The sequence below is a fragment of the Chelon labrosus genome, assembly GCF_963514085.1.
Source record: "Chelon labrosus genome assembly, chromosome: 2".
NCBI classification, from domain to species: Eukaryota; Metazoa; Chordata; class Actinopteri; order Mugiliformes; family Mugilidae; genus Chelon; species Chelon labrosus.
This window is the reverse complement of record NC_140338.1, coordinates 11,558,531-11,572,569: the sequence shown is the minus strand read 5'-3', so window position 1 is coordinate 11,572,569 and position 14,039 is coordinate 11,558,531. Positions and strand designations below refer to the sequence as shown.

At 43.2% G+C, this 14,039-nt stretch overlaps 1 protein-coding gene across 2 annotated transcripts; it reads right to left on the bottom strand.

Annotated features, from left to right (window-relative positions):
• Positions 1-1,581: 1,581 nt before the first annotated feature.
• Positions 1,582-12,183, bottom strand: wfs1a (Wolfram syndrome 1a (wolframin)). Of its 2 annotated transcripts, XM_084558898.1 has the most exons (12): positions 11,482-12,183; positions 10,395-10,955; positions 8,629-8,708; positions 7,083-7,227; positions 6,829-7,002; positions 6,477-6,554; positions 6,249-6,394; positions 6,000-6,137; positions 5,655-5,900; positions 4,633-4,911; positions 4,356-4,519; positions 1,582-4,273 (listed from the first exon to the last, which is right to left on the bottom strand). In XM_084558898.1, exons 2-12 carry the CDS (start codon positions 10,948-10,950, stop codon positions 3,097-3,099), a joined length of 3,183 nt encoding a protein of 1,060 aa, XP_084415024.1. In that variant the 5' UTR covers positions 10,951-10,955; positions 11,482-12,183; the 3' UTR covers positions 1,582-3,096. The 2 variants fall into 2 exon arrangements, with proteins under 2 accessions (XP_084415024.1, XP_084415025.1); XM_084558899.1 differs by lacking the exons at positions 7,083-7,227; positions 8,629-8,708.
• Between the last annotated feature and the right edge of the window lie 1,856 nt (positions 12,184-14,039).

Below are 14,039 nucleotides of genomic sequence, written 5' to 3'. Positions count from 1 at the left end.
TGCAGTAAATAGTCTGTAAATAGTCTGTGTTCTTTTTTTTTTCTTTTTTAAGGTGGTACCAATTTCGGTTCCAGAGAGCTAAAAAAAAAAAAATGTTATTTATAGAAAGGTTGTGGAATCGCACTATTTCAGATATTTTCTTGTACCAGTACATAGGTAGTTATTGCTGGCTGTAAAAAAAGTTGGGGTTGAATTGTGTACAATAAGCCTGTATCGGGTTTTGATTGCTGTATCAAGGAGATTTAATGTGCTTACATGGGAAGTCATTGCATTTGAGGCAGTGCGTTACTGTCTATCTCTCACACGTGTGCTCCAATAGAGGCTGATTAGTGATCGGATCTAAATAGATGAAAGTTTAATTGATGTTAAGTGTGCTCATTTAAAAAAAAAAAGCACATTTTGCTCTTTCAATCCAGATAAAGTTGGAGTCTAAGCACACCGTTCGCAAACGAGACCCCCCCAAGATTCAGCAAATCAAAGTTTAACCAATGACTGGTGTTCGTGTGCAGTGTGTTTGAAGGTCAGTGGCTGCCATCGGTGCAATGGCTCATTAGTCTCATAGTCTCAGAAACAACAATAACGTTTATCATATCACAGGTTCTAAATGTCAGTATATACCGTGTATACCTCACAGTGCCACATGCTAGTCTGGGGTGCAACACTGAAAGAATAGGATCTAGAGTTAAAGCTAACGTCTTCGTAAAAGGATTTGATTATTTGCGGTGGAATAACTTTCTTTTCAAGTGACCTTGGCCCCGATGGGACTGTTGTAAGGGGTCTGGATGTGTACAGTAGCGGGAGGAGCAACGGAATCAGTGCAGAGGTGGAATGTACCACGTCCCTTTGCACTTAGTTTTTTTTTTTTAAATCTGATGGATCAATGATAGTTCACTGTGTAAACCTTAAACCCCAAGAAAAGAACAGATAGCAATCATATCCGTTCCATGTGTCTGCTTCCTCCTCATCCTTCCCCCCTTTTTTTTTTTTGTTGTCGTTTTCAAAGTCGCTGTTCAAAGCCTGCGGCCCGAGACGTTACGTTCCGGTCTTCTCTGTTGTTGAATGCAGACACAACCTTGCACTAATTGGTTTAGCAACATACTGCAACATCCACGACGATTGATCCCACAAGGTTATACATAGTGACGGGCCACCTAACGCATTACACGTGCTCCAGGGCTCAGTGCTCCAGTGGTGAACTGTAGTTTAGAGCGAGTCGGCTGTAATCACATCATAACCACCGTCACCACACAACAACCAGCGAGAGGATTTGTGTTCAGGTGCACAGCAGCAGCAGCAGCAGCAGCAGCAGCAGCAGCATGTTGCCATTACTCAATGCTACTAGCGTGTATAGCTATCATACTTTAGAAAAAAAAATAATAATCTAACAGTACAAAAGCATAACTCAAATGAGGCGAATGAAAGGAATGTGCATTAATAAAATAATATGAAATCTAACAAAAAATGTGTCTTTTAATGTCTGTCAATAGGCTGGCTTTTTGTCCCCCCTCAGTCTACCAATTTAAATAAAACCTTTCACAAAGGATTTTTTTTTTTTTTTTTTTCCAAAGTCAAGCACTTTAATGGTAATTGACACCCCCGCCGTTAACTCCATCGCTGGATAAAAAGGCATTCACATTCACAGTATACTCGTTTAAGGGTTTAAGAGTGTTCACATCCGCTGCTCCTTTATTGCTCTTATAAAAATATCACATATTTTTAAGGGAAAAAAAAACAACACCACATTTTTAACTTTCTTACAATGCATTTTTAGGAATATCAGAATTTAATCTCAGTTTTTTGTCTGATTTGATTAAGAATTCCCTAATTTAATGTAAATAGTGGCATTTTGGTGTTTGAGTTTTGAATAGGATGAAACTGCAATCGCACAAGCATACTTTGAAAAGTCTGGAAGATAACTGCAAACCCAAAAAGCTCAGTCAGTGTTTTATTTTTAAACTGCCATATACACCGATCAGCCACAACATTAAAACTACTGACAGGAGAAGTGAATAACATTGACCATCTTGTGACAATACAATGTTCTGCTGGGAAACTTTTGGACCTGGCATTCGTGTGGATGTTACTTAGACATGTAGCACCCACCAAGACCAGACCAGGCACCCCCACCCCATAGCAATGACAGTCCTTGATGGCAGCAGCCATCCCCAGCAGCCTGACACAGACACACACACAAAAACGGTTTAGGAACGACTCAAAAAAATAGGAAAAACAGCACAAGGTGTTGACTTGTCCTCCGAACTGATCAAGTATCTGTGGGATGATCCACAGAGGGCCCTCCCCTCAATCCATAGGACCCAAAGGCCCCCACTAACAACATCCTGTTACCAGACACCACAGGACACCCTCAGAAGGCCCATGTCCATTCTCTGATGAGTCACAACTGTTTTGGAGGCACAAGGGAGACCTACACAATATTAGGAAGGTGGTCATAATGTTATGCCTGATCGGTGTACATGCATTGTTGCTCAGGGCAGAAAATCTGATCCTGATCCTTAATTTAAATAAATAATCTTAAGAACAGAACATTTTAAGACCACATAGCATGAAATAACAGAATACAGCATTATTCCACACACTTCACTATGTGTCCTGGACACCTACAAATAAATACGGTAACTGTGCATTTAAATATGCACTAATGTAAAAACACACATGGTGATTACGAAAGTAGCAGCAACAACTTGGCTCCATCAGAGATAGATTTCGCTTAGGCAAATATGTTACCTTTAACAAATGCTAAAGATAACGTTCAGAGGGGGTCAGCACAAAATTTGGCACAATTAAACTACAGGCTTTCATCCATCAAAACGATTAAAAGACCTAAAAGAGAGTGCCTGTAGCCAAAGTTGGCAGCTGACCGTTCTCCAACTGCTATACACAAACTCAAATAGTAAAGTCTTTGCAAACTCAGGCACTACAAAGATCGAAAATATTAAATAATATTAAGAAAAGATTAACCATGAAATGCTGGTACATAAACACTGTAGATCCATGTTAGATCATTTTGTAAACAATACCATAAGTTGCATTAGTAATGTGACCATCACATCAAAAGAATAAGGCTCCATTTGTTTCTTAGGTAGTGATTTTTGCAGAGAGGAACGGAGAAAAGAAAAAATCGAATGCAAACTTCAGCGCTCTCATTGTCGTACGTCTCCAGTCTCTCTCTATCTTCACCTGCCTGCCTCCAGTAAGTAGTGAAGACACACAGTCCAGGCAGTGGATGGCCTTCAGCTCAAAGGCGGGTGCTTTGGCTCCTAGACGGCCCTCCAGCTTGGTGCTGAACTCCACCATGTTACCAGGGTTCAGATTCAGCAGAACTTGCCTGAACTCGTGGCTGGCCATTAGGAGTATATCCCAGGCTGCGTCCTCTGACCCTATCATCCCAACTGTCACCTCAAATCGGTAGCTGTCAAAGCGCTTGACGTGGCAGGTGTGTTTGGCCAGAGCCTTGATCTGGCACAGCTCTTCCTCTTCTTGCATTTGAAGCAGCATGTGCACCAAAAGGGTGGCTGACACAGAACCGGCTGCCTCATTCGAAGCTGTTAGGTTTGCAACTGTGGCGTTCTTCGGCTCACATTTGGGATACGTCTCACCGTACAAGCAGCGTAGCCAGTCCCCCATGAACACCGGCAACATGTTGATGACGGACTGCGCCCCGTTCTCCGTCTCTGCCACGCGGACGTGCTTGAAGCGCCCAGTCCAGGTGACTCTGTGGCCCTGTAGGTGGCCACAGAAGATCTGCGTCTGGGCCATGCCTTTGGTTTCCCAGGCAGGGGGCCCACAAGCCTGGCTGTACTGATTCCAAGTCAGGGTGGAGTTGTACAACTTCTGTCCTTCTGCATGGTACACATAGACGGAGAAGAACACGACCACCATGGAGATGCAGAGTAAGATGAGCTTGACGGGTCCGCGGTGCGTCAGTGAGCGGAAGACGTCCAGAATAGACATGCTGAAACGCGTCCAGAGGCGCAGGGTGACTGGGATCGCACATACCACCAGGGTCACAATCATCTTTGTCAGCTCCAGCTCAAGGAACCACTTGAAGAGCTGGATGAAGAGCATGGTGGCGAGGCCGAACGCCAGAACGGGCAGCGCAAACAGGAACAGGAAGTAGGCCACGCAAGTGCGGATTAGACCCACAGGGGAGGAATGCTGGAGGAGCACTACGGAGAACTCGCACCACATGAAGCACACGAGATAGGGAATCAGGAAGCAATAGGTCCCGTGGAAACCACGCATCCTTGCCATGCTAAGAGAGGAGAAAGAAAGACAGTCAAGGAGTAAATGTTCTCAGATCACAATCATTCTCAGACAGTCAAAAGTCTGCTCACCTGAAAAACAGGTAGAAAAGGTAAAGGTAGAGCAGGCAGGGAAGACTGAGCTTCAGGACGACAGACTCCCCTAGTGGCAGAGTGGTGAAGGTGCGCCCCAATAAACGAAGCACTGTCATGTGCTCCGGCAGGAACTGGGTCAAGCAGCACAGAGATGATGCCACCTGGATTGAAATGGTAACAAAGACGTACATACATGAGATTTTTTTTTGTTTGTTTGTTTTTGCTACATATAGTCAGAATTAATCCTGATTATAAGGAAGAAGAAATCACTGACCTCTATGACTATAGCCCTGCGCGCGTATGTCGCGGCGGTAGGGCTGAGGCTATGGTAGCTGACGGCGGTGAAGAAGATGGCCACGGTGGAGAGCTCGGAACAGGGGATCCAGTTCTTGTCAGCCACGGGGAAGGAGAAAATGACAAAGAAGACGGAGAAGATGAAGTAGAGGTACGGTTCCAGGTTGTTCCAGCCGAAGTTCGCCTCCGCTTGCTCCACGTCCAGGCCGGGTTCGAAGCGCGTCAGCAGAGAAGTCAGCGCTCTGAAATTCTCCCAAGTCTGGAAAAAATGAGAGAAACAGACAAAGGGCATGGCAAAGTCAAATCCAGTATACACCAATCAGCCATAACATTATATTGGTCTCCCTTTCGCCAGTTGTGACTCATCAGAAAATGGACATGGGCCTGCTGAGTGTGTCCTGTGGTGTCTGGAAACAGAATGTTGCTAGTGGGGGCCTTTGGGTCCTATGGGTTGAGGGGAGGGGCCTCTTTGAATCATCCCACAGATACTTGTTTGGGATTGAGTGAATTTGGAGGCCAGGTCAACACCTCGTGCTGTTTTTCATGTTTTTTCGAGTTGTTCCAAAACCATTTTTGTGTGTGTGTGCTGCTGGGGAGTGTCATTGCTATGGGGTCTGGGTACCTGGTCTGGTCTAGGTGGGTGGTACATGTCTAAGTAACATCCACATTAATGCCAGGTCCAAAAGTTTCCCAGCAGAACATTGAATTGTCACAAGATGGTTAGTGCTATTTACTTTTCCAATCAGTAGTCATAATGTTATGCCTGATCGGCGTAAATCTCAACTATTGTATCGTTAGTTAAAGTTTTAAATGGTTTCTTCATTCATAGCATAACACATTCATGATAAAATATGTTAAAATATCAGAATAATAGTTTGCTTTACTGATAGTTAAAATGTGAATAAAGTGAATTAAGTTACGTTAGCAAAAAGACAATTCAATGTATCACTGTACGTGCCTTGGGACCAGCCGTAACACTCAAGCTGGGACCGTTCCACTCACCTTGCTGCTCTGGAAAACACGCAGAGTGCAGATGATCATGGAGACGAAGGAGAGGTAGAAGACGAGGAGAGGGATGACGAAGGCAAACAAGTCGACCGTGAGGTTGCTGATGATGAAGAAGAAGATGAGGGCGTTGACGTGTTGCGTGGGGATGATCGTGCTCAGCCACTGGACGCCGGCCCGCGAGGCCCAGTCGACGAGGTGCTCCTTCATCTCAACGACTCCCTGCAACGGGTACTGCAGCATCTGAAGGGAAGGGAGGCAGATGTGGAGACGAGTGTAAACAAATTTGACAATTACATGTGAAAACACGATGTACTGTAACGGAGTCTCAGGCTAAGATACCATTAATTGTGATTTCATGTCCATTGCTCTTTTAATGGCACCGGTCGGTGTGGTGTCCAGGATCATCCCACTGCAGCCGAAACCCCAAGAACTCTTGCGGGGCTTCCTGCATCCTGATGAAACTAGGTCAGTCTTGTCCTTTTTAATCAAAAGAGTCACACACGAACAAGTTCTTTACTACTCATATGCAGTATATCAAGTTATTGAATTTGAGAATGCCTGTGTTGCTATGATTATAAATTATTTTACCTCCTCGCTTTGGTCAAGGGGTGCAGGGCTTTTAGTTTTGGCCTTGGCCTTGGCCTGGCTGGCATTTGGGGAAACAGGGGGAACAATACCTTGTGCATACTTCTTAGTCATCTCAACAAAGTCATCCAGGTCCACCAGCTCTTTGGCTAAGAGGACAAAAAAAGCAGGCAGTATTACAAGAGAGCATTATGTTTTCTATCTCTCTTTCACTCCTAACTGGACACCTACATTCACTGCTGACCATGCTCTCCAACACTTTCTGGGTCTGGCCTGAAGTCGGGACGGGAATCCTGCTTGCAGTGCCACCTGTTGGTGAGGAATTACCACAGCACCAGTGAGGTACAAAAATTCCCCCTTGGTGCCTGCATGTAATGTGATACTGCTGACTGTGACAGCTGCAGACACTGAAATCACAAAGGGCAGTATATGATATATTTAACAGCAATTGCAGCTATCAGATGACAACATGCATTATGGGTAGCCGGTGGTACACCAGCTAAAATTGTTGTCACTTGCTGTGGTATTGATAGTGTCGTTATCCACATATCTGTGGCTGTGTGTGTGTGTGTATGCCTCCTACCCTGCATCGCGTTGACCTGGCTGACATTTCCCAGCATCTCTGACACAGCCATTTTCTTCTTCTTGTCCGGGTTGAGCTTCCAGTACATCATCATGGCTGCTTTGCGTACTGCCAGTTCAAACTTACTCTCCGTGGACAACTTGCGCACGTCAGCCTCATTCTCTGGAGTGATTCCTAGTGGGAGATGACAGACAGTGACACAGCTGCAAACGTAAAGACACGCGGACGCATGTAGTAGAATCCGTGACATGAACCTTTTTTCTGGATCCAACAGCGCTGCAGGGCCCTCGCTGCACCTTTTCTTCCCTGTTTAGCCGCTTTGACGAGCCAGTTAACAGCCAGGCGGTTATTTAATTCTGTGTCTTTCTCTTCTGCAAGAATCATGTAGTGCTGCCCTAACTGAAACACAGCGAGAGATGGATTAATCCAACTTTGACTTAAAGTGACATAAAGTTTACAAAAACATTTAGTTTCTGGTAGAAAAACTGCATGGTGATTTAGTTCATAAACTGTATTAGAATATCTGATCACATTGATTTTACAGGTTGGTTTACGTTCACTTGCAGGTAAGAAACTTAATAAATTAATAAAAATCTGTCCATGTAGTTCGTTTGATTTGATTTTCTCATCATCGTAGCTTTGGTTTCTGCATCCAGCCCAATGTGATGGCTGGAGTGTGTACACGGCATAGACTGTATATAAATATGGACAACGCATCCCCACTTCCTTGCATTGGTCACACTTCCAACAGACTCACTCGCGTTTTCTTTGAATACTGCGCTCTGCTCTACCTCCACCAGTTACAAATAAATGTTGGTTTATTCACTGTGCTTATTTATTTATTTTTTCCTACTCTCACAGTCACACGGTTACTGAGCAGTTGGCATAGCAACTGGTACTCATCATGAGGTCACATCCTGTTTTTATAGAGTCTAATAACTAACTAAAATGAAACTTATCAGTAAAACTGACACTTGAACATGCATCAGCATTTTATTTACTACCTAAAAAGAGAGAAACCATCCTTGAAAAAAAAATTATTTGACATGGATTTTAGTGTTTTGGTTTGGAGCAAGTCCCACCCACTAACATGGAGGAGGTGAAGCTTATGACATATACTGCAGCCAGCCACCAGGGGGAGCTCTACTTCCTTTGACTTCACTTTTGAGGAGCTGTTCCCTAGTCCATATTTATTTACAGTCTATAGGTTCACAGAAGTGAATATTTAAATTCAACAGAAAGTTGTTCATTACTTAAAATAATCTGCAGTGCTCATTTAATTTATAGGAGCTGCTTCTTTGGTAGCCAGTGCTTCCAGTCAAAACAGCAGACCAACAGATGACTACAGAAGCCAGTTCTTGTTTCAGTCTCTCTGTCATAGTTAACTAAAGGGCGACGGCAGAGCACCTAGTGGCGTATCGAGTGACTGTTTTCTAATCTTAACTGTGATTTCATAACTCCCTTCTCAAACAGTTATTATTAAATGTGCCCATTTGTAGAAGATGAGATGAGTTTGGAGTGTCTGATCATTCCTCATTGCATGCATTTAACAACTGAACATATGTGGTCACACGTATGCACATGCATTGGCTTTGATTCAGTATACGCTGTAACGCGCTCTAATAGTCCCCATTAATGATTTGCATGTGTGACAGTATATCGGTATACAACACTGAAGAAATGCTGGGATCATCTTCCAAGAGGCCAAAAATAACCACACCCTCACAGCCAGACTGAGTCAAGCAGCAGGACTGAGCTGAACAATGCCAAGCGCCAGTCTGTGTATGTGCTTCCACTCACCCGGGTCTGAGCTCTGGCATTTCCAGCTTCGGCTTTCTCCTCCATCTGCTCCAGAGACAGATCTTCCTCCGGTTCTTCACCTGGAGGAGATCAATCAAAAACCTTTCACTTTGTGGTTTACATAATATCCTCGCTTTATTAAAGGATCAATGTGACTCAGTGCTGATTAATACAATGAGTTCACAGCCTGCGGTGATAAAACCCTTCCCGACATACTGCATACTAACATGTAACTTAAGCACAACAAGGAGTCAAATTATGGGGTAGAAGAGACCGAGTCTGTCTTTTAAACATGTCTGCAGCTGCCTGGCTATAAAGACATCCTGTTCCCAGCTCTCGTGACACGCCCATACTTGCAAATTGCATGAAGTTTCATAGCTCTTACTGTTTCCCCAGTGTCCTCTAAGCGAAGCGGTTCAGCTTCTAGGCCCTAAATTCAATGTCACGGTTTCTCATACACAGCAGTATCTCCTACCAGTGAATCGTGTTGGTGTCACTTCCAGCAACTCTGAAATATAATATCAGTGAAGTATAACAGAGTTTGAATGAGTTATTAATAGTGTAATTTCTTTCTAAAGTATTTCTAAAGTATTGATAGAAGTCTTTTTGTCATAACAGCAACAGAGCTTGAGAATTCACGAGTCATAGTAGCAGCTCTGCGAGCAGAAATGCTAATCTCAGAGGAGTCATGTGTTCCCAAGCACCGTATAGCACATAATGGGAACCTGGAAAACATGTTCCCCGTACGGCTAGGAGTATGGTTGTTGGACCTGGAACACCACAAATGTGTCATGTGTAATCATTTTTTAGAGACGAAAATCATTGCTTTTTGTGTATACATACCTTTTACTGTTTTAAATCCTCTTTGCAATATATGTATATGTTAAAATCACAATATTAATGAAACAGTGTAACACGAATGGGTCAAATTTAATTAATAGTTTAATGATAGACAAAGTAGCCTATATAGTAGCTTAAACTAATGGGAAGTTGACTTGTTTTACAGATTACTTGTTAGTCAAATTTGTGTAGTTGACAAATAAAATTATGGTGCACAATTAAAAGTCACCAAAAATATATATATAACACCAGCACACATTTGAACGTAAATTTGGCACTAAATGAGCAGTCAGTGATCACCAAAGTGATTAGGATTGATCGTCTGTGCATAGCTGCTGAGACGTAGATTAAGTGAAATCCATTAATGTCAAACTGCAGCTTACGTTAAAATTTTATGGCATTATATTTCAGTCAAGACTAAAGTGACAGATGGTGTGTGTGCATGTTCACTGCTCTGCCCCATCCGCGGTAACATTATGGATTTGCCTTTATCTCGCAGCAAAACTTCTTTACACACAAAAAAATTTCAGCAATACCAAACATGCAGGCATCTGAATTTGCCACAGCCTCACGATTACTTAAGCTACTTGGTTTATTTAACTGAAGTATGTACAGTGTTTTGATCAAATGACAACACAGGATTTAAATGAGGGAACAAAGTCAGCTAAAGTGATTTTCTACTCCGTCCAACAGTGATGTTTATTTGAAGGTAGGGTAACTCTGCTACGCACGGAAAGACGTGACAGAGCATAACACAAGGCTTAGCACCTCCGCTCCGTGGTCTCGCCATGTCTCATTCAGGCTGGGTTCTGTAAAGCGTCTTGGGACAGCTTTTATTGTTACTAATGCTATATGAATAAATTTGAACTGAACTGAATCGAATCGAATTGAATTTAAGCCCACACTCAAAAAGCACGCTTTCTTACCATCTTCTTCTTCGTTGGCATCCTCTTCCTCTGCTTTTCTAAGTCTTTCCTGTATAATCACCCGCTTGGCCAGTGAAGCAAAGGTGGGTTTGTGGGAAGAAGTTGCAGAACCCTTATTGGAGGAAGAAGGAGGGGAATCCACCGGGGCGTTACTGGTTTGGTTTGTTGACAAAGAGGAGGCCGACGCGGGCTTGGAAAAGGGTTGGCTTTTGGAGATTTGAGGTGCAGGGAGTTTGGAAACAGGTTCAGCGGAAACACTTTTAGATGTGGGCTTGGGAGACACAGCAGGAGATGATAAGGGCTTCTTCTCATCCACAGAGGAAGAGGGATCCGTCGTTGTGGAGGTGCCACGTGCGGATGTTGGTGAGGAATGAGATGACTTTCTGGGCTCTGATGGGGACGTTGATTTGTCGTGCTGAGAGGGCGCAGCCGAGACGTTATCGGAGACGGGTGGAGGAGGAATCCGTGAGGGGGAGGGACGAGGAGGTCCATCCGGGACAGGGCACGACCCCTGGGTGTTGACAGCAGCGGGCGTTGATGGGAAATCTTTGTCCATCGTTCCTGGAATAAACAAAAGGTGAGAGTAATTCGCAGTCATGCAAGGTAAAGATAATTTCACCCTGCAACAAAAAATAATCCAAAAGTGAATCATAAGTGGAAGAGATATGGACAGGGGACTCCTTCCTGACACTTGTTGGAGCCACTGGCTCCTTTTCTCCAGATAATTTACACCTAAAATATGACAAGGACCACTTGAAAGGAGAAAGAGAACCAGTGTTGGTGAAAGCTTCTTAAAATGGGTAAAAAGTTGGATCATTAAAGTTACACAATTAGGCAAAAACTGTCAAATAAGCGCTGGTACAGGAGAAGTTTAAACTCTTCAAGGAAAATATGATACAAAAATAAATCTGTAATTAGTCAGCATGACAGCATCGCATCAGACTTGCATGGAGTGTCTCTCGTCCAGGATATGTAGCCACAGTGAGTGAACACACATGAACTCTTTAACTTCATGCCGAGCAAACACTTAACCTGCACCTAAACAGCACTCAGGAAACTAAACAAACAAGTGAGAGCCTTTTCTTACTCAGCAAAAGACCGGATTCCCCGAGGATTAAGACAAAGGGTCCTCCTGGATTTAAAAGCAGCCTATGCGTCCCATGCTGGAGTTTAATCCGCACCAGACAGGTCCGAGCGAAACCAGAGACGCACACTTGCTGCCGTCAAACTCTGGTCTATAAACAACGACGCCAACTTTAGGGCACGCCCTCTTAAAATAGACTCCCAGCGATAGGGGAAACAGCTGTCAGTCAAAAGAACCAATGATTGGATTGGTTAATGATATTTGCTTTGTAAACCTGAGAGGAAGCGCTTTGGAAACGGTTTTATCCACCTGTGCTGCCTCTTCGAGCATTTTCACCATTCTGTAAATATATATATATAGTTAAACAAAAGCTTGAATATATTATAATATAGTCGACAATTGGTGTCCAGTAAAGCTGCATGTGGTGTGTTTAAGCTACAGCTACAGAAAGCTCTCTCTCTCTCTCTTTAAGCAGATTATGGGGTTCCAGGTCAAAAGCTATGCAGGCCTACACTTAATTGAATGTGTCTCTCCCATATGGCACCAGACCACTGAGAGGCTGGGCAAGACATATGGTAATATGGTTAAATTGTGAGGTTAAATTGTGTTAACCAGTGTTAAGTGTTGGTGTTTACTCATATTTCTACGAGAGAAGATTCAGTCCAGCCTTACTCTGATGTATTTTAGTTACGATTAATTAACATTTAAAAGGCAGTGGTGTCTCCTTGCGAAGCCCCCTCTACCACATCCAATTTGCAAATTGTTCGACTCTGCTGGAAGCACAAGTGGCTTTGTTTCAAGATTTTATTGGTTCTTATTGCAACACTCTTACAGACCCTCTGGCGCTGGACACAATATGGAGGAGAGATGTTTCAGATCTGGACTCTGCGTTTGATCGGGAAAGAGTGTGGGCTAAATATTAGTGTTGCCCATTAAGTTGGAATAACACATATTTTTTACCTCTTCTCATGAAATGATCGCGACAATGTGATATATTCTTGATGGATTAAGTGTGCATGTTCTCCAAACTTAATGATCGGTCTCTTCCAAACGTATAATTGATGTGATCAAGAGGGCCAGCTCCGTCCTGGGCTGTCCTCTGGACTCAGTGGAGCAGGTGGGGGAGAGGAGGATGATGATGGCTAAACTGTCAAATATCAGGAACAACCCCTCTCATCCCCTGTATGAGACAGTTGGGACTTTAGGAAGCTCCTTCACCCAGAGACTGCTGCACCCACGGTGCAAGAAGGAACGCTTCTGGGGGTCTTTTGTCCCCTCAGCAGTCAGACTCTTTCACATCAGCATTTCCTAGCTCTGCTGCTGCTGAGCTTCTTTTCAGGACCCACAAGAGCACAGTATATACCACCTGTCATTATCTCACGTCTTTCTAGTGCAATACTTGGTGCAACTCCTATTGGAGTTTGTTTTTATTCATGATATTCATGAATGTCAATATGTATATTCAGCCTCCTCACCACCTCAACCCTCTGCTGACACTAGTTGGTTATTTCAACTTCTGGTTAGCCACTGAAAACCTGATGCAATATGTAAATATTTTTTGTACCATAACATATTTACTTTTTTATATAGTTTCTCTCGTCTGCCTTATTCTATTTTTTGTATCTTTTTTGTATCCTGCACTGTTGTTCCCTGCCGCTGTAACACCCTAATTTCACCACGGGGATGAATAAAGTCCTATCTTATCTTATCTTATCTTGTCTTATCTTATCTTATCTTATCTTAAATAGGAATAAAAAGACAAATGTGTCTGAAAACAAAAGATTCCAACTTTATGGTTGACAGTGTATTTATCTGATCCTTTAGTGAGTAACACAATTAAATTAATGATCCTGCAAAAGTCCTGGCATTTGTTTCCCTTAGTATGGTACTGCATAATAGCAGCACCACCTCCACTAAAAACAACAATAAAAAATAGTACAACAGTAAGAAGAAGAATCTATTAAGCAATGTGCCAAAGCTATGTTTAGCCTTATGTCCAATGAATGATCAGAATCTCATGTGTTGTTGCTGTGTTTCGTTCACGGTGTTTCCTGTGGGAGCTGTCCACCTGCTAGAGTACTGAAAGACGGCAGCTTCTCTGCCTTTCTCTCTCTCTCTTTAACTCTCTTTCCCAGAATTCCCACGGGCAGCCTGTTGAAATCACATGAACAGAAACGTCTAGACTCTAGGGCAGGGGTCTTCAACGTTTTCCAGGCCAAGGACCCCCAATCTGATGGAGAGATGGAGCGGGGACCCCCTACTTATATATATATATTGTATAAAATTGTGTTTTATATTAAACCGGTCCTATAGTGCCTTGTAGAAATGTACCTTGTTGTTCTGCATTCAATACTAAGATATTAAAATAACAAACAGGTTAATATATTCATGTTTTTATTTTGAACATGCAAGGTACAGTGGTATGGGTGGCCGTGCCACTGCCATTTATAAACATACCTCAAACTGAGGTGAATATAAAAAAATGTCTAATCAATCAAAACATTTTCGCGACCCCCCTGCAGTACCTCCGCGGACCCCCTAGGGGTCGCGGACCCCCTGTT